The sequence below is a fragment of the Pectinophora gossypiella genome, chromosome 25 (genome assembly GCF_024362695.1).
Source record: "Pectinophora gossypiella chromosome 25, ilPecGoss1.1, whole genome shotgun sequence".
In the NCBI taxonomy this organism is placed as follows: Eukaryota; Metazoa; Arthropoda; class Insecta; order Lepidoptera; family Gelechiidae; genus Pectinophora; species Pectinophora gossypiella.
Window position 1 is genome coordinate 1,183,207 of NC_065428.1, and position 27,617 is coordinate 1,210,823.

The window sequence follows — 27,617 nt, forward strand, 5'->3', positions numbered from 1 at the left end:
AGTGCAGTCAGTCTCCGCAGGCCAGCTAGTGGCGAGCTGTTGGTGAGTGACGACACCACGGAACTGAGATCCCCCGAGAGTCGGTCAGGCCCTCCGTCTCCGGCTTGCCTTCATTGGCCGGCCAGAGTGGGGCGTTAGAGCTATACGCTCGCAGGGTGGAAGTGAAAGATGCATAAGTCGCGAGTTGGTGAGGCGGGTAAACCGCCTCGCAGAAAGCGGTGTACACCTCTCGACACCCTGAGCTGCTCACAACCATGTTGCTGCCTTGCCGTCCAGTCGCGTCGGCTAGATATGTGGCCCATCCAGTGAGTGGCGAGTCACCGCCTGCTCATTGTATCCATGTTACCAACATTGGTCGAGCAGGCGCCATAGTCCCCTATAGCAGTATCCGGTCCACTAACCCCCAACCCAATAGCCCAGTTCCCTTTGTTCCCATAATCTGCAATAGTCCTACACGACCCGGGGATTGTCTTTGAGTGCACTCCCATAGTGCATACAGGGATAATCGCCGGTTGGTGTCACACCACATTTAGATTAAACTGTCTTAAGGGGCCTCTACGTGTTGGCTTCGGCCCCACGCACGCCTTCCAAAAGTCCGGGCCTCCATAGGCCCGAGATATGAAAAAGACATACAATAATAATAATATTATAAATGGGAAAATGTATGTGTGTGTCTGTCTGTTTATCCATCTTTCACGGCAAAACGGAGCGACGAATTGACGTGATTTTTAAGTGGAGATAGTTGAAGAGATAGAGAGTGAGATAGACTACTTTGTGTCTCTTTCTAACTCCCCACTTCCCTAAAATGGGGGTTGGAATTATGGATGAAGCATTCCGCAAGGTATAAAGCTAAAATTTAAAAGACAATAACGGGTTCTTACCGCGTTTAAAGCAGGGATATGAGACTCCCAATATTTCGACACTGTTGCAAGTGCCACGATCACGGGATGACTGATGAGATTGGAGTGGGTTAGGTAGATCCATAATTTTCTACGGGCAGACATATCTATCCTCTTTCTTTGCCGCTTGTTTATGTGTTTGATTTGTTTTAATTATGATAATAACCGAAGGCCGCTGGGGCGGAAAGGTTCTAGAATGGCGACCACGGGTCGGACGACGCGATCTGGTGAAGGTCGCGGGAAGCCGCTGGATGCGGGCAGCGCAGGACCGATCGTCGTGGAGATCCTTGGGGGAGGCCTATGCCCAGCAGTGGGCGTCGTACGGGTGATGATGATGATAATAACCGTGTAAACTTAAAACAATGTATAAGCTAAAATTTGGTATGCGAACTATATGTGACTAACGAAAAAAATCATGCATTTTTTACAGTATATCATTGCGTTGAATAACCTACATGTCCTCAATGGGCGTCAAGCTCACGACAACACCTGCTTCCAGTCTCTGACGAGGAGAATGAAACGACACCAAGACAACATACCAACTGTCGAAGACTTCTCTTGCAGAGTGTGCGGTAGAATTTGACTATATTTTTTGACTATATTTGACTATATTGCTTGCACAGCCATGACAAAAAGTGCATGACCCTACGACTGCCTGGTAGGGCTGGCAGAGGAAGACCTAGGAGGACGTACATTGACCAAATTGGATATGTCCTTAGAAAAGGTACAGTAAGATCTACTCTGAACCGGCGTGTGTGTATGAAACGATTGATGAATGTGAAGGAAGCAAGAGAAATATGTCAGGTTCGAAGCAAATGGAATTCCATAGTCTCTGCTTACCCCGGGGAAATAGGCGTGAGTTATGAGTGCATGACTCTGCGACTATGATAGCCATTAATCATCTAAAACAGATGTATGAGGTCCACGATGATTTGACTTGATTGACTTACCTCTGATTGGGCTTTTCGGCGAGAAACGGGAACGGGACAGTTGCTTTCTTCATTGAGTAATCTAAATAATTAATACGAAGTGGTGTTTTGTGGTTAATGATCGCATTAAGTTAGTCGGAAGACATTCGCGAGTGTTATTATATTGGAGTATTCAATAAACAAAGTGTATCTGCCTATTTTCGCTTCGTGCCGGGAAGCCGCTTCATAACTCAAAAGTTTATGCGAACTTTTGAGTTAATTCGTTTGGGGTTCGGAGTAGGAGTCTACTCCGAGGGTGGGGGCTTAGGTTTCATCATCATCACCTTTCATCATTTCATTAATCATCAAGAAAAAAAATACGTCAGACATGGCTGTATGGGCATAGTTCCCTTTGCCTTATCCTTCGGGGAAAACCAAAACAAAAAAAAAATTACCTCTGATTGTAGTGAAGCCTGAAGTTCGTCATTTAGCTTTTTCAGTGCTGCAATCTGAAAATAAATAATCACCTTTTACTAATCAAAACTATAACGACCTCCGTGGTCCAGTGGTTGAGCGTTGGGCTCACGCTCCGGAGGTCCCGGGTTCGATTCCCGGTGGGGACATATCACAAAAAACACTTTCGTGGTCCCTAGTTTGGTTAGGACATTACTGGCTGATCACAAGATTGTCCGAAAGAAAGATGACCCGTGCTTCGGAAGGCACGTTAAGCCGTTGGTCCCGGTTACTAATTACTGATGTAAGTAAGTAGTCGTTACATGAGCCATGTCAGGGGCCTTTGGCGGCTAAATAGTAACCCTGACACGATAGAAGAAGAATCAAAACTATTATTTGGGTACGGTAGTGAGTGTTCTTCTTATTCTTCTCATCCAACTGGGCAACCACATCGCGGTTATTCAATTCTCTTTTTAAATTTTCGGCCTGGCAGTTACTATATTTTACCTACTAAGTATGTACGGATGCACTTACTCTTAAGCAATACTTTCTACCTAAGTCACTACTGTACGGCAGGAAAAGCGTCACAAATCCAACACAATACAACGTATTTTACATAAAAACATCAACTTACAATGCGAATATGCCAAGCTGACCTATTGCCAACGCGCATTTAAATCGTTCCAAATTTGAAATTTAAAATACTCGCGCCCGATTGGTCCGTACTTTTTTTTTCACAGACACCCGATGACATGTCGTTTTTCAGCCAGTGGTATTTAACTTAGTTTTTAAACAAAGAAATTATAGGCTATGCACAGCTTAAATAAGTTAATTAAACTTTCTTTTAAGAATGCTTTCAATTTAGTTTCCAAAATATTTTAATGAACCACCACTAGATTTTAAGATTTTTCAACTAAAAGTTTCAAATTTGGAAATGTTATTTTTTAATTACATACACAAACTCAGACTACATCCCTAATGAGGCAGGCAGAGTCATAAGTAGTCTGTTGATACGATGTCGTAAGCTGGATATGATGAACCTTATGGTGATAAGGGCTCATTCATCATGTTAGAAAGGACACAATCCCTCTGTCAGATTTTACGACATGCCCGGGAAGACAAGCAGCTGAACGTGTTCTATGTTTTGTTTTTGTGTTATGTTTTTAATTGATTAATAAATGACAGTAGTTATTTAGATTTAAGTAGGTACTTTCTTTTTAACTTGTTCATCTCCTTGGCGAAAGGCAAAGGCAAAGCCGTGCAGCCAATTTAAGTACTTACGTCAAAAAGTTTGCGAATGAAAATGACATCCACAGATCGTTTACCTTTTTTTACTTCCTATTGATTATAAATGACTATAATTAATTCATCCATTGTTCTACAAATAAAAACGTTGACTACTGCACTGTCCCTTTTTTTGTATTTTTTGGGACCATTCAATTCTGATCACACGTTTATCGAATACATGGTGTTCTTAAGACCCTTTATATTATCGCCTTATACGAGGGGAGGTCAAAAAGTTCGCGGAATGGAGGGGTTGGAGGGGGTTGGTTTGCTCGTACAGGTAGCCGCTAGTTGCACACCTCATTAACAGTATATGTACCAAGTTTGAAGCAAATCGGGTCATTAACGTTTGAACTATCGACCAGCAAACAAGTGAATCGGGAAGAACTCAGCGAATATGGAGAAAATTGAACACCGCGCCGTCATTAAGTTCCTCACCAAGCAAGGAAAATCCGCTCAGACGATTTTTCAAGAGCTGTTAGCAGTTTACGCGGACTCTGCCCCTGGTAAAACCATGGTTTACAAGTGGCATAGTCTTTTCAAGCAAGGAAGAGAGTCGATTGAAGATGACCCCCGCTCCGGACGGCCCATTGAGGCCACCACACCGGAAATCATCGAAAAAGTAGAGAAACTTGTATTAGAAGATACCCGCTTGAAGAAGAAGCAGCTTGCAGCAATGGTCGGTGTATCCGAAACAAGTATTTTAAATATCCTACATCAACATCTTGGGATGACTAAGGTCAGCGCAAGATGGGTTCCAAGAATGCTCACGCCACTTCAAAAAAGCGAGCGTGTCGAGTGTTCTCGCCAGTTTTTAGAGCTCTGTGGAGAGAATAAGGAAGAAGTTATGGCCCGGATTGTTACTGGAGATGAAACCTGAGTTCACCACTATGAACCTGAGTCGAAGCAAGAGTCGATGCAGTGGCATAAAAAAGGCACACCTCCTCCAAAGAAGTTTAAGGTGTCACAATCGGCCGGAAAGATCATGGCCACTATTTTTTGGGATACAGAAGGTATTTTGCTGATTGATTATAAAGATCGTGGTGTGACTATAACGGGACATTACTACGCTTCTTTACTGGATAGATTGAAAGAGGCTATCAAGGAAAAAAGAAGAGGAAAGCTGTCAAGAGGTGTGCTCCTTTTGCACGACAACGCACCCGTCCACACGTGCCATGTTGCGACGGCTGCCATTCACCGATGCGGGTTCGAAAAATTAAACCACCCGCCTTACAGTCCAGACTTGACCCCCAGCGATTATTATTTGTTCCCAAAAATGAAAAAGGAACTGCGTGGACGAAAATTTGGCGATGATGAAGAAGTCAAGTCTGCAATTTCGGCCTATTTTGACAGCAAAGAAAAATCTTTTTTTTATGATGGAATAAACAAATTATTTGATAGATCCGGAAAATGTGTTAAGGTTAAGGGAGAATATATTGAAAAGGAAAAATAGTTTCGTGTTTAATTTCGACCCCCTTCCCCCTCATTCCGCGAACTTTTTGACCTCCCCTCGTACTTAGTGAAAACCACGTTTAAGCGCCTTTTTAAACGCCCGATGATAATAAAAAAAAATTATCGCACCACATTTATTTTGTGTTGTTCTATTTTTTTGTGCTATAGACGGTAGGTACTATTGTACCTTTAAGTAATTTGTAATTTGTATTATATTATGTTATACATTTAAATTTCTAATAATATCATTATTAACATTGTAATTATTGGGTTCTAACTTTAATAAAAACATATTATTATTTTTTATTAAAAAATCACAGTTGTGGTGTCAATTAATTGAAAGAAGTCGAGGTTTTCTTGATGGAAATTACAACAAAAAGAGTAAACCACGACAAATGTCTGTTGCGAGGCTTTGTTAATAAAAAAATCGCTGTTTTTTAAAAATCTTTCAAAAAGGCACTTACTCAGTTATCCTGTATGACGAAGATTACTGTTTCAGTATGCTACACCAGTATTTTATCAAATCAGTCCCGATGCAACATCGATGCAGACGCGGTTTTACTACGATCTACGATCCAAACGTGAATTCAATACATTTCGCAGGTTTGTGGGTTGCACTCGATACCGGGTGAGACCCTTCAGTGCTCCCCATTTGTCAGGCCAAGTAGTTAATGCCATCTGCGGCAAATCTACAATAAGACACGTCAAAAAAACAAAAAGGGGTTTCCTCTCGACGTTTTTTTTTTCAGTAGCGACGTATCATTAATGATCCATACTTAGATGAATTCGAAAATAAATAAGAATAGGCTAGTTTCCAACTAGTCAAATCAGTTGCTTTACTAAACGTCAACATACGAAATTATTATGGAATTTATATAAAAAATTCACACTGTGACGTCATAAAAACTTGAAAAATGAAAAAAAAAACTTGACTAAAATTCATAAATAGGTTAAACGAAAAAAAATTTTTTTGACAGTTTTAGATCTGTCTGAATTTAGATTTTTATTTTTTTATTAGAGAAATTACTTCTTTTATTATTTGAGCATCAATGTGCTATGTTGTGAAATATGTTTTTTATTTACCCTTTATTTTGTTTTTCTTCTTATTATAATAATAATAAATATTTTTTAAATATTTTAAAATATTTTTTTTTCTTATGAAAACTCCGCAAACACTTTTAGAGACACCCCGTGTTTCAAGTAGGCCTAGAAGTCAAAAAAAAATATACCCAATATAAAAATATGCTAATATAACACGTAATATGATTACCATAAGATCTAGGATAGAATTTGACTCGCAGATAATATATTGAATGGTGATAAATATAGTTATTTTTTTCAACAGTTTCGATATCGGGTCTTTAGCCTGAGAATTAAATCAAATAAAGAGGTGTTTAGATTTTGTTTTGTTTGGCCTAAAAGGACGTACATTGACCGGATTGGAGATGTCCTTAGAGAAGGTTCAGTACGATCCACTCTTAACCGGCCGGGAAGCAAGAGAAGTGTGTCAGGATCGAAGCAAATGGAATTCCATAGTCTCTGCTTACCCCGGTGGGAAATAGCCGTGAGTTTATGTATGTATGTATGTTGGCTTTTGTTATGGATATGTGTCAGTAACAGCCTCCGTGGTCTAGTGGTTAGAGCGTTAGGCTCACGATCTGGAGGTCCGGGTTCGATTCCCGATGGGGACATTGTCGAAATCACTTTGTGAGATTGTCCTTTTTTGGTAAGGACTTTTCAGACTTGAATCACCTGATTGTCCGAAAAAGTAAGATGATTCCGTGCTTCGGAGGGCACGTTAAGCCGTTGGTCCCGGCTATTAGCCGTAAAAACACTTCCACCAACCCGCAGTGGAGCAGCGGGTTCTCTATTTTTACGCATATTTTTTTATGTAATAATTTACCATGGCATAATGTTACTTGTCCTATTATTAGTTACGCATAGTATTAATTTGTCATAACTTTTTAAGCATAATTTTGAAACTCATAACTACCATAAGCATAATAATTAATGACAATAATGACATATAAGCATAAGTATTATAAGCATAAAAACTATACTCCGAATAAGAAAAGTTTTGGCACAACTTTGAACATTTCCAAAACTTACTTTTTCCTTGGCTGCATTTGGTTCATGATTGTGACTTTTTATATTTTTTGACTCTATTTCATGCTGTTGGTGATCATTCAGTATACTTTTCGTGTGTAAGATAAACATGCTGGCGGCGTAGGGGTGGCCCAAGGGCCACCCCCGCCGCACCCTAACCTACTACTGTTATACCTTGTAAAAATTATGACAAAACACTATTATTCTAAAAAAGAATTATGGATACCTATTTATATGCGAATCAAATTTATACCAACATATATTAGTCCAAAAATAAGTTATACCTAACAAACCAGTATTCCTAGATGTTATTATGGGAAAGTACTATTATGCTTAAAAACGTTATGCGAAAAGGATTATGATAATTAAAATTATGACAAAACCATTTATGCATTTTAAGAGAATCCCTTAAACCGAACGTCTCATTAAATGTCAAAATATGATAGTGCGACAGGGTTCTAAAGTGGGTACATGATATTGCTCATGACATGACTGTACGTACGAGTTCATCTTGCAATGAATGTACCTCTGACCACCCCAATTGGGATATAGTCGTGAACTTATGTTTTGTTGTTACAGAGTAGTTTTGGAACAGAGCCGTTGCAACACACCTAACAGGCAGGTTCCCGAAAGCTGTTCTTATCTCGAGATAGCCAGAGTAAACAGATAACATAATCTACCCTATACTAACGGCCATTGGGGCAAGCACGCTTGTATAGGCAACTAATATTTTCATTAAAACTCAAAAATATTTGCACTCAGTTGGTCTTCTTCTTCTTCTATCGTGTGGGTTGTGATGTGGATTACCAACCCCATCAACCCTGGTGTCAGTGTTACTATTGAGTCGCCAAAGGCCCCTGACACGGCTCATTAAACGACTACATACATATTAAGTACCAAATTCAAATTCAAAAATATCTTTATTCAGTAGGTAACATAGTTACACTTTGAATCGTCAATTTTTACATAACGAACGTCTCATCCGCCTAAAACTACTGCAGCTTCTCACAACCTGTATAGCCGGGGAAAAGAAGCTGCAAGAAAAACCTCGGCACAGGGCTCTAGAAGTTCTTTAAAAAACCTACATAGTAACCGGAATCGACTGTTTCACACACACACGGAAGCGCGGATCATTGTACTTTTGGAAAGGTAATCAAACTGCAATGTCCTAACTAGGGCTCACAATCATAAAGTATTTTTTATGCTATGTTTCCGTCGGGATTCGAACCCCGGACCTCCGTTTCTGATGTACTGAACGCACTACTTGATAGTTGTAAATAATGAAACAATGACTTGTATCAGAGTGGGAGTGGCCAAAATTAGACTTTTCAGTCCAAGTAACGCCATCTAGTTTGAAACGTCTGAACTATTTTCACAAAGTTATCAAATTAGTTTTATTTTACTCTGAAAATCTTTAGATTACACCTACTTAATTATGTGTTTTCTTTATAGAAGTCATATTTGTTATTACTTATCTTAACTTACAAACTGTACCTACCCCTTGGGAATTGCGAGACATTCCCGCCAAAGTATCCTAGGATTACTTAATGGGACTTTTACTGACAACAAGTTACTAGTTTACACAGCAATTCTAAAACCGATTTGGACATACGGCATAGAACTGTGGGGCTCTGCCAGCGCTTCTACTGTAATGGTAATACAAAGGGTGCAAAACTACATATTAAAACATTTATACAACGCACCATGGTTCATCAAAACAATAGAAGTGCACGAAATTCTAAATGTACCAATGGTCAGAGAAGAAATATGCAATCGTGGAACCCAGTACAAAAAAAGATTAGAAATGCACCCAAATCAGCTTGCGGGGCAACTAACTATTCCAGAAACCATACGTCGTCTAAAAAAGAAACGAGACATTTTCGATAAGGACAGTCAGACCGAATGACTACTTTAAAGAAAGGACCGACTTCGCTGGGAGTAGCGTCCTCCATGCCATATAAACCCAACTCATCTGTTTATAGTCAATGAGACTGATCGCAAGATAAAAACACAAAAAAAAAGAACTTAATGGAAGGTCTCGGCCACGATGTAACTAAAATTTGTGAAATAAATATTTTTTTTATCAATCACCAATGAAGGACTTTCCAGGCTACGTTCCTTAAAATCAATATAGATGGTGCTGTACATATTTTTCTTCGCTTAATCTTTGTTTGCACAATTACATCTTCTACACATTATTATTCTGATCAAAATAAAGAGAATCAATATAGGCAACATAATTCTTCAGCCGTACGACGCCCACTGCTGCCCATAGGCCTCCCCCAAGGATCTCCACGACGATCGGTCCTGCGCTGGCCGCCCCAGCGGCTTCCCGCGACCTTCACCAGATCGTCGTGCGGGTTGCCAGTGATGACTTACGGCAGTGAAACGTGGCCGCTTACTATGGGTCTCGTGAGGAGGCTCGGTGTCGCTCAGCGGGCAATGGAGAGAGCTATGCTCGGTATTTCCCTGCTCGGTCGAATCAGAAATGAGGAGATCCGCAGGAGAACTAAAGTCACCGACATAGCTCGGAGAATTGCAAAGATGAAGTGGCAGTGGGCAGGACACATAGCGAGGAGAACCGATGGCCGCTGGGGCGGAAAGGTTCTAGAATGGCGACCACGTGTCGGACGACGCTCAGTCGGTAGGCCCGCTACAAGGTGGACCGACGATCTGGTGAAGGTCACGGGAATTCTATACATAATGTGATCCAAATATGAATCAACAATTATTTGAGGTACATTTATCGCAAGACACACCACATACACATTCTTAAAAAAAAATAGACTAATTAAACGATAAATCTGGCAGCCTATCACCGTTATTATTTATCACTTTATTACATTCATTAATCCATATTTGGATGCCAACTCAAGTGTGGACACAAATATAATTTCCGAAATGATAAACTATATCTTTGTATTTAACATATCCAGTACTTATTATCCTTGTACATGCACATTGATTTCACGTTAGGACAACAGTGTCCTACCAGTGTTGCCATCAACAACTTCAGGTAACAGCTGTAGATCATGTAGTGTTACTTTATGTATTGCATCAGTGCTGCCAGGTTAGGCGATTTTTTCAAAATTTGAGATTTAAATTAAATTCAACCTTTTTGGGGTCATTTATTATACATTTTTACAATAGAATATCAGATAATATTTTGAATTTGCCAGAAAAGAAAATAAAAGCTCATGTGAAGCTTACCTTATGAAAAAAGCTTATTATAAGGGTAATGATTACCTAACTGATAAAAATGCCTACCTAGTATTAAATGTGTTCCTCTTGTTATGTATAGGTACCTACATTGATTTAAAAGATGTGTTGCTGTTTCAGTTTTTTTCCATATCTTTTTCAACAAGTCTTCAAGATCTTCAACAAGTTTATCTATGATAATTATGTTGAATAAATGATTCTGATTCACCTTTTAGGCTACTTGGAAGGGTGTTGGGGCGACTAAATAATGTAAATAGCGACTGATCGCCATTTGGGTTACTTTGAAAAAAAAATGCTATTTTAAGCTATTTTCACCTACGCTGAAACAATCTAGTCTTGCTATGTCGTTATTCTAAATGCATAATGAAAATCGCATCGGCACACAAAAACAAGACATGTCAAAAATATTTTTAGCGAGAAATTTATGTCACATTGTTCAAACTCCTTATCATCAGTCACTCAAATCTAATCAATAAATGAGTCATGTTCTCAAATCACTGTAAATCTATCATATTCACTATCAGCCCATTAACGTCCCCACTGCTGGGGCACGGGCCTTCCCTATGGATGGATAGGGAGATCGGGCCTTAAACCACCACGCGGGCCCAATGCGGATTGGTGGTTATTAACGACTGCTAATGCAGCCGGGACCAACGGCTTAACGTGCCTTCCGAAGCACGGAGGAGCTCGAGATGAAAACATTTTTTTTGTGGTCACCCATCCTATGACCGGCCTTTGCGAAAGTTGCTTAACTTCAACAATCGCAGACCGAGCGCGTTTACCGCTGCGCCACCGAGCTCCTCAAGAGAGGATTATTTTTGCAAGAATTAATTGACCCTAGTGGGCTGATAGCGATAAGCGCTCATTAGGGTACATCTTCGACCACGCGGGGTCGGTATTGGGGTCCTGTAGTATATGTTGTCGCGAGCTGATTGGCCATCTCTGTGAGGAAGACTATGGGGCTTGGATATTAAGTGTATATTAAGCTTTATGGCTGCAACAATGTATATATTGACTGAGATATTGAAAATCTATCATATTATTATATTATAAATATTATCGTACATAAGATCACGCCTATTTGCTTTTGGGGTAGGCAGACACCATGGAATTTCACTTATTATGATCTTGACACATAATTTTCTCATCTAAGTCTTCATGACCAATCCTTTGCCTAAGGGATAGCTATACGAAAGCACCTATGAGCCTGGCATGATCACTCAGGGTGTTCAAAGCCTCTTTAAAAATAAGAATAAAAAAATGTCTTCATGCATTCTGGCCGGTTTAGAATACTCTGTGATCATTATTATTGTACATAAAATGTAATTAATAATAATCTACTTGTAATCCAAGTTGATACTATTAAATCCTGTTGGATATTTTTAATTTTTTTTTCTCTCTAACTTGCGATTGGTCTTTCATTTTTGCTAAGCAGTAATGGTGTTAAAGGCATGCCTGCCCATTGTTGGGATGCCTGCATGTAGATTATTGTAGATTGCTACAGGTTACCCCAAGTGTATAAATTTAAAGCTCATGTGAAGCTTACTTTATGTAAAAAAAAATGATAAAAATGTCTGGTATTGAATATGTTCCTCTAGTTATTAAATAACTTGTAATGTGTACCATTAGTTTTTAAAAGATGTGTTGCTGTAGCAGTTTCTTGTCATTTCTTCTCAGCCATAACACCTTGCGAAATGACGTAAATTCAAAAATGTTATGTTGACCTTCAACAAGTTTAACCATGATAATTACATTGAATAAATGATTCTGATTTCTGAATCTCTTCAGATGTCTTTTTACATAAATACATCGCTCAATAAATTGTACATTTAATAAAAACTAAACTAACTTGTTTTCGACATATTTATGGGTATAGCTTTGGTATAGCTAAAAAAAACATAAATACATTATATTATATTACACTACTTCTTATTACTGTCCTTGTTTTCCTTAGTGTCATAGTTTTAACTTACTTTTAAAGTTAGCTCACAGTTTTTCTACTAATTTAGGTACCAGACAAAGTACTTGGGCACCTTATAATAGTAATATTTTAAATATCAAGTGTAATACAATATTTGCTTCGATATTCTCATCTTTTTTTATGGCTAGTGTTACAGATACTCTATAAGCAATAAGCATGTTTACTTGCAATAAAGATGTTATCTGCGAACATTCATCGCATTGCGAATTGTTGCGTTAATTATTTTACATAACTCTTACCAAATACAGTAATATGTGTGTCATGTCAAATTAAATCGACACAACGCAAATATGTGGTACACCAACAAGGTACACTTGATATTAACCGTAACAAATTGCCAATTGCCCGCCGTAATAACGCAGATCGCGATAATTTTTACAATCAACACCAGAATTGCGTGATATCTCGAAAATGGCTATACCATTCGCGTAGCTCTATCGATTAAAGGCTAATAATGGCAGACGAGGCTGATCATCTGTCTAGACGGTCTGGAGCGGGACAAAAATGACGTAAACACAGGATATCAACCAAATTACACGAGAACAACATATACATATCACAACATAACCTCAAATTACCTGTCAAATTCCTATTGAACATATTGAGCCTAAATAAAGTGTAGACTCACCTCGAGCTCTTGATTGTGACATTTTTCCTCTAACTCCTTTGCAGACAAGTCTGTCCTCGAAGAACTGTCGCCAAAATCCTGCGCAACACCCTCAGACAACACTTCAGATGCGAAATTGGTGATCTGTCCTTTCAAACTGTTCAAACTCTGGTTCAGATTTAGCCACGACATTGTGAATGGTAGAACTTAACGCCACATATCACTAGTAAGGATTTTCAAAAGAAATGTTTTGAGGGAAAGAATGTAAACAATAAGAAAATTGCATTATTTTGCAACAATGACAGACTTTGTCCAGTTGGCAAAACAAGTCGCAATTCTGACATTTAATTTGACATTTCAGGGGTACGGTCGTTTCACTAAAGTTCTATTTTACTGTCTGTTCTTCTTTCTATTTCTGAAAGATCTTTATAATAATTCTAAATTACTAAAAACCGTAACCATTATACTTCCAACACAAATAAGGGTTTATTACATGTTTTCAATAGGTATGAAGCTATTTTCACATTCAATTTGTTATTTTTCTGAAGTTCAACTTTACAGCTTTCGAACTCCATTTTTTAAGTAACATTTTATTAATAGTCACTTTCATACAGAAGACTGAGTACATACCAACATACATACATAAACAGCCTATATACGTCCCACTGCTGGGCACAGGCCTCTCCTCAACCAACCGGAGGGAAGACTGAGTACCTAGTAAAATTTTGTTGCTGAAATAAACAACCCGAAACGTTCTGTTTTACGTAAAACGAATACTAATTATTTTGTTGTCACTGACTTTACCTTTTACCTCAACTTTACCTAGATAAAAAAGTTGCTAGGTACCAAAGCAATCTACATTATTAATGACCAAAGACCAAGTATAATACTTGGTACTTGTTAATGAAGGCTTGTACCTATCTATATACCTATTTTATTTTCGGTTTTTATTTTGTAATGTGACGTTCCGACTTTCCATACCACATGCCAACTTTATTATCTACTCCAAAGATCTACTCTCTCTCCCACCCTTGCATCTGCATTTTTAGGCCGGCCATTTTCGGGTTTTGACTTTTGACACTGTAGGCTGTCGTATTGTTTATCTATTTATTACGTGTTATATACAAAAATATCTTTATTTGATCCCTTTAAATCATTCATAACTATTGCCACATTCGTTGTCAATTTTAAATTCGACTAAAACCAAACTTCTTTAAATCATAACCTTAAATTATGGAAAATCTTGAACCTAAAAAACCCGTGAAAACTTACTCAAATGTGCGTAAGTTGAATCAAAAAGCATCTGCACGACCCGAAACACGCAAATTGAAAACTGTTGTAGTAATAAAAAGAGATGTACTGACTACGAAGAAAGCCGTTGAATTATTATTAAGTGGTACTTTGAAGAAAAAAGTATGCCGCTATTGCTTGAATATCACATATCCGCTGTCTGAATTGGATCAGCTTATGCAAATTGGAGGGAATGGAGCCATATATAAAGTGACTATAAGAGATGTAGTGGCTAGTGTCCATCCATTCAAAGTGAGTAATCTGTTATTGTTATAAACAGACATATTTAAATGAACTACCTATGTGCATATTACTTCTTAGAACTTATAACCTGACTATTCAGTATGTATGCCACAGGCGGATTGTATAACATCTTTCTTTAAATGTTTATGTTTTGCGGTATAAATATTTTTCGTCAATCTCTTCGTCTTTTGCTATCTCTGTTATTTCAGACCTCATCATGTATCCTGTCTATCGCCATTTGAGTCTCCTTTCTGTTTTCGTCTCTGCAATTTGTGATCTCTCATTTTTGACAGAGTGAAGACGGATACTTACATAAAGAAAATTATTCTCGTTTCAGGTGACAGATGACCCGAATTTCCCAAACAAGATATGCGAGAAATGCCTCAATGAAGCTTTACGAGCATATATTTTTGCCCAGCAATGTGATCAGGCCGAAAGAGCACTCAGAAACTGCTTTGAAGATATGTACGATAAACTAAACAAGTTAGACCCTTTAGAACGACAGAAAAAACGTGGCAGACAAAAAACACACCCTAACCACAATGTGTTGTATACTGAACATAGAAATGTCATAGATTACGCAGAGCCTATAATTAATTTGATTAATTCCAGTGCCGTATCAGTCACAAACGAACCACAAATGAGTGAACTTGAATGCAAACGATGCTGGCAAGTCCTGCCCAACTTGGAATCACTAGTGAACCATGAGAAGATACATCCAAAAACTATGTGGTACCATTGCAGAATTTGTGGCAAATCATTTGCCAAACGTTACCAAATAAATAGACATCTGCGGCACCATGCTAAAGAAACAAACCCCAATTTGGAAGAAAGTCAAACAGGGTTTATTTGCAACCAATGCGGACATGCCACGGATAGTTACAATGTTCATCTACAACATATTGAGAAGCATAAATTCAAAATGGTCTTAGAGCATTTGGTTGACAGAGAAATGGATAAGTTGTGTGCAATATGCTTCGATAACAAAGGTCCTATGGTGCAGATGGACAAGATGGTTTGTCTTCATGGAGGATATCCAGAATTGACCGGAGACAGAAGCTTGTATAATATTTTGGGTGCTACAGTTCCAGAGGTGGGTTTATTTGATTTGTATTTGAATCAGCTTTGCGAATGTTTCTAATTTTATTTTTCTCCTCCTTTATAGATTTTTGTGTTTGTAGTGGTTCTGCAATCAAAAAAAATAATACACTTGAAATTTGGGTATTTGCTTATGTTTTGTACATTATTTGTATAATGCATTTGCTATTCTCAAATCTGTTGTTACTTGTTGTCTAAAATTTCACCCTTGTAAGACAACTGTGATTTTCTAGCCAAATTACAAGTATCAAGAGTTGCCTGTAGCCCAAAAACCAAGAATTATGACTATTACAAAGAAAATCAACAAAAATACTACAGACGTTGATGATTTCACAGATAGTAGATTGTCATTATCTCCGCCTGTAACAGTACCATTGGAAAACAAAGAGTACAATGAAAGTTACACCTACATCTCTGGGGATGTTCAAAACTTGAATGAAGACAGACATCCTAAATCCACTTACTTCCTAAACGAACAAATATTTGAAGAAACTACGCAATTTGACGAAGATATATCTGATGAGAGAAATAACGAAACTGTGGATATGTCAATTACAGACAAACACGATGATGATCTTGAAAGTAATGACGGTTTGTTTATAGAAGTGACTAGAGAATTTGATCAAAACATTCCGAATAATAATACTTTTGAGTTATTTGATGACGAAACTTATGATAATATCCAAAATATTTACGATAAATCTGGTAATGATGATCCCATTGAAGAAAATAACACAACCATACATTTTGTGTTTTCCAAACCTGACTTGGTTGACATAAAAAACAAAAACATAGAAGGTATTAACAATGAAATAGAGCAGAAAAACCAAATTGATAATCTGTGCACATACTGTTGGGTATTTAAGAAAGCTGTGTGTAAATCCTGTATGGATATTGAAGAATCAACCAACCGAGATACAAATACTGAAAATATTGCAGCAGTGAAAGATGTACAAGCAACCATTGAAATGGAAGGAACAACAAAACGATGTCAATATTGCTGGTTATTTCAAAATACCGATAAATGTGATTATTGCCATTCAACTAAAGAGATTGAGTCTGTATTTCCAACAAGCAGTAATGAAATGCAAGATAAAATTTCTTTTATATCAATAACGGAAAGCAAAGAGACTACATTCGAATTGAATGACTCTGTAGAAAAGGGCAGAGTTAACAAACAAAAAGTGGATGCAGAGACTGAGTTGCCTGAACCTTTATGTGAGAACAGAGCAAATAAACGTAAAGCTGATAATACAACTACTGTACCAGCTAAAAGAACTAAATGGCAATGCAATATTTGCCTAACTAACAATGTAAACAGGGAAGCATGCCTCTGTTGCGATTCTACGAACATACCTGAAGACACATTAAAACTAAACTTTAGTTTCAAAACCAGTTTCTTAGACTTCCTAAAGACCGCGACACCAAAAGTTGAAGAAAAATTTGATACCAACGATACTGAAAAGAAAGTCGACATAGATTTGAAACCACTACAAGCCAACACTGAAATTAACTCCAACAGTATTACTACAACTGAAACAGTTACTACTGCTCCTAAAGTCGTATTCTTTACAGCTAAACCTAACAATAATACACAGGACATTAATAAACCAAATCAAAAAGAAGAAACAATGGAAATAGCAGAAGAAAATACGCCATCTCCAAGTTTTTCCACTGCGCTGATGCATTCATATCCGAATCCTTATTCCTTCGCATTTTCATCTAGCCCTTTTCAATTTAGGCCTCAAATGATGTTACCAGCATTTCAGAATGCTCCATTTCAGTTCAATATGGGAGCTACACCTGAAAATAAAGGAAGGCATCAAAGAAAATTCAAGAGGTTCATGAGGAAAATGTAAATTACTTGAAATCAATTGTTACTCAAACAATATAATTATTCGTCAATAATAATAGATATCCAAAACACTAATATTTTTAGTCTAAAGTTGTGTGTTTTAACGAGGTATGGTTGAAAAGATGAAATAAATTGTCTTGAATTAAATCTTAATTGTGCATTTGGCGAATCGCTAAGAGATTTTAGACCTTAGAACATAAAGTATTAACTATAACCAACTTTGCAAAACATATAATCTACATAACAAGATATCTAATAATATATTCCAGAAATATAATCATGGCATAGCAGATAGATATAATATAAGTAATAATCTCCAAGCATTTTAGAATATAAGTGCGGTCGACAAATAAATCGTAGCCGTAAATGTGTCTAATAATCACATACAATTTAAAACTAGTTTAAAAAGAGTTATAAATGTGCTATCTCTAATACTTAATATAAGTGCCAGTTCTAGCAGCACAAACTTAATGTTAAATTAGTTTGACTGTTCTGAAAACTAGTTTTATCTCTGTCTAGCATTTGGCGTTAGTGAAGGACGGCACTAAACTATAATAAAAATAAGCGTTTTCAATGTAAAATGCTCGTAAATCCTTAAAAAGTGTTAGGCCATAATAATAATGAGAATGAGTGAGTTCTGTCTATCCTTCGTGGATACAGGCTTAACGCTATTTTATGTGTTATCATGAGTGAGCCGTGCGTGAGTGATATAATATTAAAAGCTAAAATTAGATTAAAAATATAAAGATTTATAACAATATTAATATTAAACACATTTCCTCATATTTGTATAACTCTCTCGTAAATAATAGTGTTGTCAGCAGTAAAATTTGCGAGATTAAGGTGTGATTTTATTTTAGCTTACATAGCTATTAAAATGTAATGTATAAGTACTTAATTCAATAAAGAAAATGTTGAGAAAACTATTAGATTTTAGTATTATACAAGAAAGTACACTCTGTAGAAACGTTTATTGTTAAAAAGCTTATCAACTACTTCTAAGGCACACAGTTTAGTTTTTCAGATAAGACTCATGCTATAAATTAAAAAATCCTGCACTTACTTACCCGAGCAGCAATTGAAGTTTACAAAACATCTGTCCATATGTTTATGTATTATATTTAACATCAGCTTCTTTTATTTTAACCTATTCCTTTTTTTGTGTTGCAGATGAATATCCCACTCAACTATACAGGGACAAAAATATGCGAAAAGTGCTTAGATTATGCTATTACCTCCTATATTTTTATAAACAAAACACACTATATAAGAAATCGGCTAGATACATGCATCACTAAAATGATAGAGGGTGTTGATAGTATTAAACCAGAGAGCAAAATATGTATTGAAGTGTCACTAAATAGTATAATGCCTATTGAAGAAGAATTTGATGAAAATTTGCTTCTTGACGGGCATGAAGAAGTAGACGAAAGAAAGCTCAAAGTTGAAGTTCTAGAAGACGAATTTAGAGTGAAATCTGAGAGTGAAGGAAGTAGTGACGAAAGTGTTGCGAAGGATAAAAAAGATTATTTACCAAACATGAAAGGTGCTGAACAAATATCTGACAGAAGCAAAATGAACAATTTGGTCAACGGATTTTTAAATGTTAATTCGGGTAATTTGGGAGAATTTCTCACTTTCAAAAATAAAGAAACCAAACAGACAAAATATAGGTACACATGTCCAATTTGCAGCAAGCAGTTTATTACAGCCTACTTTTTCGAGAAACACGTTATTAAACATGTAAAGAACAACGTGCAGTGTAAAATATGCAAAAATATTTTCAAATCAAAGTTTCATTTACGCGAACATGTGAAAATGTCTCATTTATTGAATGAAAAGGTATATTTCCCTTGCAAAATTTGTGGCAGAGCTTTTAAAACTATCAAGAAAGTGGTGCTACATAAAGAGTGTCACAGGTTGAGAGAATGTGAGCTTTGTGCAAAGGTATTTCGAACTCAGATGCATTATGACAACCACTTACAAAGACACGGGGCAAAACTCAGTGTTGCCAGTCAAAAGAAGGCACAAACCTGCAGTTTCTGCGAGAAAGAATATTTAAAGGACAACGACCTTTCTGTTCACGTGAATAAAATTCATTTGCAAATAAAACCTTATAGTTGTGACATGTGTGATAAACAATTTTACACAGAAATGGATTTGCTGAGTCATAATAAAGTTCACAGTATGAGGTCGAAAGAAAAATGCGAGTTTTGCTCTAAAACTTTGAAATCCCGACGAGCTTTAGTCGTGCATGTGCGAAAACACATTGGAATCAAGCCTTATCAATGTTCATTGTGTATCCAAAGGTTTTATTCTGAACTAAAAGTTAAACAACACATGAAGAAATGGCACGGGGGTAGTTTCAGTTGCAGGTTGTGTAAAAAAGTATTTTTGAACAAAAAAGGTCTTAAAGATCACGAGAACAGTTCACATTGTTTCTTTTAACATTGAGTCGATCGTAAGTCTAGGAAAAAATTCTGTAACCCAATAATATATAGCTTCACCTATTTGACAACAATAACTACATTTTTTAACGGGGCATGGTAGCCCATTTTGGGTCTAAGGTTCGAATCCAGCACGGGCTTAAACCAATGATTTTCGAAATTGTTATGAATTTATTGTTTGGAGCATATGTGATTACCATGTGCGTAGCGATGAACATCGTGAGGAAACCCACATTCCCAAGAAAAGTGTTTCGGAGGTATGTGACCTAACCTGTATTAGGCTGGTTTTCCCTTCCCGGGTTAGACAGGCAGTCGCTTCTGTAAAAGACCAGGTTTTCTTCTATTCATTTTGGTAACGGGTGGGTCCTAAGTTTGTGAACTTGTATTTGAGAGACTTTCCAGACTACGTTCCTCAAAAACAATATAAATGACGCCATAGCAGACATATGCATCTTTTATCTTTGCCTTTGAGTGTAAATGATGACCCTTTTTATTACACCAAGGCACAATTACATCTTCCACGCATTATTGTCCTGATCAAAATAAAGAGAAGCAATATAGGTAGCAACATAATGTGATCCTTATGGTTGTCTGGAAGAAATCGCTTTAAGCGATAAGGCCGCCATTTGCCATGTACTTAGTTAAGAGACTTTTTGTAGTTATTTCTTTTTATTTTGGTGCAATAAAGTGTATTTGTATTTGATCCAAATATCAAGCACCAATTATTTTTTTCTCTGGGCGCCATCCCACTTGCGTCAGACAGAGTACTGCGGGGCGGAAGGCAAGAGGGAAACCACTGCCCTATTTTTCCCTAAAAAAGTAGCATGGAAACTGCTGCACCGACAAGAGCGTGGCTCTTAAATTGATGATGATAAATTTTATATGCTTCTGCCGTTACGTTGTATTTTGGAATAATCATGTACCCGAGTAGTGAGAAAATACGTAATTATCACGTTAAAACCGTACTACGCCATCTATCTTGTTTTTGGCGAACGTTGCCTGGAAACTCCCTCAATGTAATTATAGGGATCATGGCCCAGACAACTTTGGTAACCACTGGGTACACTGTGTACTGTCCTTTTCTGATGTAAAATTAATTAGTCAAACTATAATAAACAGTGTATAATAATAACTACTCTACTATTCTGGAGTTGGGTCGTGTACTAGGTTCAAGTTAAATTATTAAATTCTGATTACTAAATAAAGACACATCTAAAAGTAACGAAAAACGTTTTCTTTTTTCAATTTTACTCATTTTTGAATTTAAAACAAGAAAAACGTAATAATAAGTCCGACAATTTATCACGTTTTTCTATGACGTCACAATGTGCTTTTTCAAACAAATTCTATAGTAATTTCGTGTTTTGACGTTTAGTAAAAAGTAACTGATTTGACTAGTTGGAAACTAGCCTGTTGGTAGAACAATTATGATTTATGAAATACACACTTTAAATTATGGAATTTATAGGACCACTGATCAAATTGTATTATGTGAAAGATATATTTCTTCTCTGTTCATAATATTAAGTATTTAGAATAAGTAGGCACTTACTGGTGCTGACTTCAGTACACATCATCTAGTTTTAAGTTATACTTCACTTTGTCACTTTGTTATCTGCCGAAAAGGAAAGGGACGGGTAATCAACCATGTCAATTTAAAAAATCCTCTCAAATTTTACATTGGCCCCGATTCCTGCAGACACCTCCTAATTTTTTTTTAAGTTATACCCTTCATTTTCTTATCCGCCGAAAAGGAAAGGGACGGATGATTGTTAACAAGTTAATTTTAAAACGAATTAATAACCCGGGCGAAAAAAATAGTCATCTCACTGGTATGTAATCCGTTTGACGTGCTGTCTACTTAACTCTGTCGGGTTATTGGCCAATGTAAAATTTTTAGATTTCTGCTTATTTTATGCCTGTCAATTACCCGTCCCTTTCTTTTTCAACGGATAAGAAAATGACAGGTATAACTTAAAATAAAATTAGATGGCATCTGCAGGAATTGGCACCATTGGCTTGGTTGGCCAATAAGCCGACAGAATTAAGTTGACAGCATGCGTCAAACGGGTTGCATATCAGCGAAATGTCTATTTGGTTTGCCCGGGTTACACATTCATTTTAAAATTAACAGCTGTCAATAATTCGTCCCTTTCCTTTCCGGTGGATAAGAAAATGACAGGTATAACTTAAAATGAAATTAAGAGATGTGTGCAGGAATCAGGGCCACTATCTTTCGAGTACATAGCACAATGCCTAAAATTGTTAATAATATAATTATTTTAAGCTTTAAAAGTAAATTATTTTTAAGTTCGCTGATGATTGTATTATAAGTATACTATATTTTGTTTAATAATAAAAGCTACTGGCCTTTAATATGATGCAGTTTTTATTTTTTTAAACCTCCTTTTTTGTGCCAAAAAATATATATTAGTGACCACCAACCCACGGTGAACAGCGTAGTGGCGTGTGTTCCGTACGGTCACGAGCAGTAATATGTATACACTTTGGTACCATGTCACTAACTTTTTTGACAAATTGAACTGAAAGTCTCACTAATATCAAATATGTTAGTGCGACAGAGTCCTAAAGTGGGTACATTATATTGCTCATGACTGTACCCCTGTACGGTTGATTGAAGGGGCGCCTGTGCCCAGGAGTGGGACATATGTCGGCTTTTTATATTATGTTTTTATTTAGCCATGTATCTATCTTCAAGCAAAAAGCGGGTTTATGTGATTTTATGCGTCTACCCTCAAACAACGAAATAAAAGATTATTTTTTTATTCAATTCTATACTAATGGCTAGTTAACAAAGACTGTTATATTTTCTGTGGGTATTGAAATAAATAACTGCATTGTAAAAACTTCTTGTAAAAGAACTTGTGGTATATTTTGAAAGAATTTAAACTATTTACAAACATTAAATAGTCACATACACAATTCTGTTTTCTGGTGTCTTGTGGCTCTGCCCACCCCGATAGATATGAAGTCTCGTATTTAATCTTATTTTTAAACACATCACATAGGCAAGGAATACATCAACGTATTACAATACAGGGTATTAATGACATCGTAACGAATACTGAGGGGCATGATTCAGACCACTATTCTGAGTGGATTTTTCCGCAAAATTCATGATTTTTAAAAATATTTTCACTAACACCCTGTATGTACTGTGCTAGCTAAATAACATAAGCTCACAATTATATTATCCCAATATCAGTGAGACAGAAATGAGCTAGGTAGCTAAATCTTTGCAAATATCGTGATGTGAGTACTGTGACACTAAATCCGTACATAGACAATTTTTCTCTATTCACATTCTTCGAATTCTTGTACGTCCTCCACTATAACCTCATCGAGTTTTTTCTTTTTCCTCTTAGATTCTCCATCGTGACAATCGGCTATATGCCTTCTAAGGTCACTTTGGGTGAACAGTTTCTTCTGACATATTTGACACTCAACACTTGGTTCAAAATGCTTCCGAATCATATGCTGTCTCTTTCTACTTGCAGACAAAAAGCTTAAGTCACATAACTCACAAGGGTATGGGGTTTCTCCTGTATGAAGTCTCGTATGGAGTATTAGAGCCTTCTTACTTATAAACTTCTTTGAACAAATAAGACAGTAATGCTCCGGTCTTTCGTTTTTATGGGTCAATTTGTGGCCTTGCAAAGTGTAGTTGGAGTAAAATGTCTTGCTGCATATTTCACATTGATACGGACGGATTTTCAAATGGTGACGGTTGACATGCGCCTCCAAACAAGCTGTGAACTTAGTTGTATAGTCACATTCTGAACATTTTTTCATTGTCTTGTCTGTTTGCCTGTGTGTGTTGAGATGTATCTCATATAAGACACTATTCACATATTTCTCGCAATGAGGACATTGTCTTTCTTCATTATGTTTTTCAGAATGTTTAATCAAAGCTTCCTCGCTTGTCACCAGTGCTCCACATATGTCGCACATTACGCTTTTAGCATTCTGCTCTGCAGGTTTCTCTATAGTATGTTGCCTCACATGCCTATTAATAGTATGCTTCGTATATTTCTTAAAACAAATCGGACACTGTTTGTCGTACTTAATTTTGTGCTTGCGTGTGTGCGAGAAGTAATAGTTCTTCGACTCGAAACTTTCGTTGCATACTCTGCAAACGTGCTTAGTACCTTTCGGGTGTGTTTCTTCGTGTTTTAAGAAATCAGATCTGAAATCAAAGTCTGACGAGCACATGGTACAGCGATAGATGACCGATTTACTGTTCACTTCTCCTGGGTGCTTGTTCTTAATATGAATGTTTAACTTTCCTATATTACAGAAAGATTCACCGCAAAATTGACACTGGGTTTCTTCTGTCAAATGTCTTTTTCTATGCGTTGTGTAAGCTTCTTCGGAATTGAAAGAGAATCCACACAAGTTACACTGAAATGGATTTTCACTGTATACACTAGAGATTATATGCCCAGCAGATTTTATTGCAGACTTATCTTCGAATATATCAGAAATATGGTTTGCATGCTTTTTATACATGTGGCCAGACAAAGACGGACGGGAAGCGAAACTCTCCCCACACAAGTCACATAAATAGGGAAAATGTAGTAAATGTTCTTCATTTACATGACATATAAGTTCTCTTCTTGATGTATATTTGAAATCACAATCTCTACATTTAAATGAAGTAAGTTGCGCCATATGCTGCTCTCTATAAGATATTAGGTACGATTCATGAATACATTCATCTTTGCATTCGAAGCATTTGTAAATACATCTGTGATGTTCCAACTTAAACGAGTTGCTAAAAGTCTTTAGGCAATGCTGACATGTAGCATAACTGTGATGCTCCAGAGTGTGGTTGTCAAAATCAGATTTTTGATCAAAAATTATTTGACAGCTCACACAGTGTAGAGTATGCTCCACCTCATGTTCTTTGCTCTCCGGACTGAGCAAAATAATTTTACAATAACTACAAGTAACCACATCATCCGAATGGCTGCAGAGCCTATGGTTGATCAAATCTCCAAACGCTTTGAACTTTTTAGAACAACGACAACGGTAAAATATGTCTTTATGTTGACTGTGGTGACTTTTGAAAGATTTGTAACCATCAAACTGTTTTCCACAGTATGGACATTCATATTTTAATGTAGCAGTAGTTTCCAAGTTAACAACTTCTGTATCTGTAGATCCTGAATCTGTGAATCTGTGTGTGTTGTGTGTTTCTGTGTCTAAGTCATCTAATTTGCATAAGAAAATCTGAGTAATATTTTTCTTTTTCGGTGGCTTGTCACCTACTATGACTGTAGTGGGTACATTGAGACTATTAATATTATCAATTGTCAACATCAGTTGCTTTTCCATCGGTACTTCAGCTTCGGAGCTCATTTTAATCTGTTGAGATATTATGTTGAAGTATTTGTGTAAAATGAGGTGGTTCGACTTCATTCCCTTCAGCATAAGATACGATTCCAAGATTGTAGTGACGCATTTTTCACAGAAGTATGGTGTTGCCAGATAATTTTTCACCTGGAAATCAGAGATACAAAAAATTACAAATAGGTAATATAAACCCTCTCCGGTTGATTGAGGGTAGGCCTGTGCCCAGCTAACATAAACTGCCTATATACGTCCCACGACTGGGCACAGGCCTCCCCTCAATCAACTGGAGGGGGTATGGAGCATACTCCACCACGCTGCTTCACTGCGGGTTGGTGGAGGTGTTTTTACGGCTAATAGCCGGGACCAACGGCTTAACGTGCCCTCCGAAGCACGGAATCATTTTACTTTTTCGGACAATCAGGTGATTCAAGCCTGAAGAGTCCTTACCAAACAAAGGACAGTCTCACAAAGTGATTTCGACAATGTCCCCATCGGGAATCGAACCCGGACCTCCAGATCGTGAGCCTAACGCTCTAACCACTAGACCACGGAGGCTGTGCCCAGCTATGGACATAATATAATATGCTGTCTATGTCTAGGACAGCCTATCATAATATAAATATTTAGAATAACAAAACTAAGCAATGTAATATTGTCGGTGAACAAAGGCTATTTTTATTTTTTATTTATTTAATATAAACAGACAGGCAGTCGCTTCTGTAAAAGCCGGACCTGTCAAATCTTCAGGTTAGGTAAGTGGACCCTGTGATAAATGGGATAATGCTAGGGAGATGATGATGATTTATTTAATATAAATCTGATTAAATGTAGTGTAGCTACCCTACAAATAGTCGTACATCCACTTTGGACATTATATGAGCCGTTATAGGTTACTTGACAACCTAGTCAAATGAGATACTTTTTACAAAATGTCAGAACAAAAGTTTCCTTTAGAGTTTGTATGGAAATACTATCATGTGACGTCAGCAATAAAAACGGTCAAATGTCATACTCATTGTTACTTAACTCCGAAATTCGAAAATTTCGAAAAGTAAAATGAGATTGATTTTTGATCTTTATGTATAATCATCTTAGACTGGCTTCTATTTCTGGTCTGCATCTTATACTTTATCTTTGACTCAGTCAAATACCTTATTGTGGTAGTGCGAATGCTCTAAGGGTTTTTATGCTCTTTAGGACTACCTACACTACCTACTTCATTACATACATCTTGTATGATGGATTAGAACGAAAGAAAGAAAGAAAAGACATTTATTTCTATATATATTGGACGCCACATTAACAAACTTACATTTATATAAAAGACAATAAGACTAAAATAATTCAAAAAATTAATCACCTAAACTACACACTGAGGAGGGTGTCCTAAATAAAAAAAAGGATGTCTATCAGCATAATGCCGTGACGTGCTTAGCACGGGCCGCGGCGCTGGTATTATGGGAGACCTATCGTGAGCGACGGACATAGCAAACTCAATTAGGCCGGTCACATACATTCGGAATTCCGTTTCAGAATTTCGATTCGAAATATCGATTCGTAATATCGAACGCATTAAATCCATACAACATCTATGAATCAACCACATACTTACAGTTTTTTTCCGTTCGAAATTTAATCTGATTGGGAATTCCGTATGATGGCCTATGCATGGCCCAGTAACGGCGACGTATTTTTTTTTTCCTTGATAGGTATAGCAACAGTGCTATCGCGATAAGAAAATCGTCGTCCATAATGCCAAATGTCTGAACTCAAGTTCTAGCGTCGCTCAACTGAGCCTTGTTATTCCGAACCGAAATAAACGTATGTGTGTGACATATTAACGGAATCCCGAAACAGTATTTCGAATCGAAATTCCGAAACGGAATTCCGAATGTATGTGACCGGCCTTACAGGCATAAGTTACTCATGTAAAAATAGAAAAAAAGCGGGAAACTTACTTTATTTCCAAAGGTAAACACAATAAGATCCTCCAATGTTTTTTCATTATTCTCAATTTCTATATGGTACTGATTTTCCAAATGATCCAACTCCTGGGCTTCTGATAAGCAAATACCACAAATATTCTTCTTTAGCAGTAGATTTTCTATGTTCTCTTTCCATTTTCTAGTTTTTACAGAAGTCATAACGAGAAATATATAGCTGACAGATTATTGTTATCAACTGTGGTTATAATCTTTTTTAAGAATATCCTCAGCGGTGCAATTTCCGCTCTTCCTAAAACAATTATGATTCAAATCCAAATAATTTATTAAAGAAAATTAAATAAAGTTAACCTATAATAAATATAAATCAGTTTGCAAATGAATTTGACAGAAAAGAACGTCCCACTCACAATTAGTTCACAACTGACATATCTCGCTCGATCAGTGAGTCACCTC

At 36.9% G+C, this 27,617-nt stretch overlaps 3 protein-coding genes across 4 annotated transcripts in view; 1 reads left to right on the forward strand and 2 right to left on the reverse strand.

Moving 5' to 3' along the window:
- Window positions 1–13,237, reverse strand: part of LOC126378025 (thyroid receptor-interacting protein 11-like) — an 86,925-nt gene extending 73,688 nt beyond the window's left edge. The window contains exons 1-2 of the mRNA XM_050026085.1: window positions 12,931–13,237; window positions 2,263–2,316 (exon numbers count right to left, since the gene is read on the reverse strand). Of these exons, the coding sequence (XP_049882042.1) occupies window positions 2,263–2,316; window positions 12,931–13,101 (225 nt within the window). The 5' untranslated portion in view covers window positions 13,102–13,237. The remainder of the gene's footprint in view (window positions 1–2,262; window positions 2,317–12,930) is intronic.
- Window positions 13,238–13,990: 753 nt separating this feature from the next.
- On the forward strand, window positions 13,991–20,417 carry LOC126378060 (zinc finger protein 528-like). 2 transcript variants are annotated; one of them, XM_050026180.1, is made up of 3 exons: window positions 13,991–14,451; window positions 14,780–15,535; window positions 18,566–20,417. In XM_050026180.1, the coding sequence occupies exons 1-3, from the start codon at window positions 14,143–14,145 to the stop codon at window positions 19,841–19,843; spliced, it is 2,343 nt and encodes a 780-aa protein (XP_049882137.1). In that variant the 5' UTR covers window positions 13,991–14,142; the 3' UTR covers window positions 19,844–20,417. The 2 variants fall into 2 exon arrangements, with proteins under 2 accessions (XP_049882137.1, XP_049882135.1); XM_050026178.1 differs by lacking the exon at window positions 18,566–20,417 and adding an exon at window positions 15,774–18,534.
- Window positions 20,418–22,914: 2,497 nt separating this feature from the next.
- LOC126378068 (zinc finger protein Xfin-like) lies at window positions 22,915–27,522 on the reverse strand. The gene is made up of 2 exons (XM_050026197.1): window positions 27,177–27,522; window positions 22,915–25,365 (listed from the first exon to the last, which is right to left on the reverse strand). Exons 1-2 carry the CDS (start codon window positions 27,360–27,362, stop codon window positions 23,158–23,160), a joined length of 2,394 nt encoding a protein of 797 aa, XP_049882154.1. The 5' UTR covers window positions 27,363–27,522; the 3' UTR covers window positions 22,915–23,157.
- Window positions 27,523–27,617: the final 95 nt, after the last annotated feature.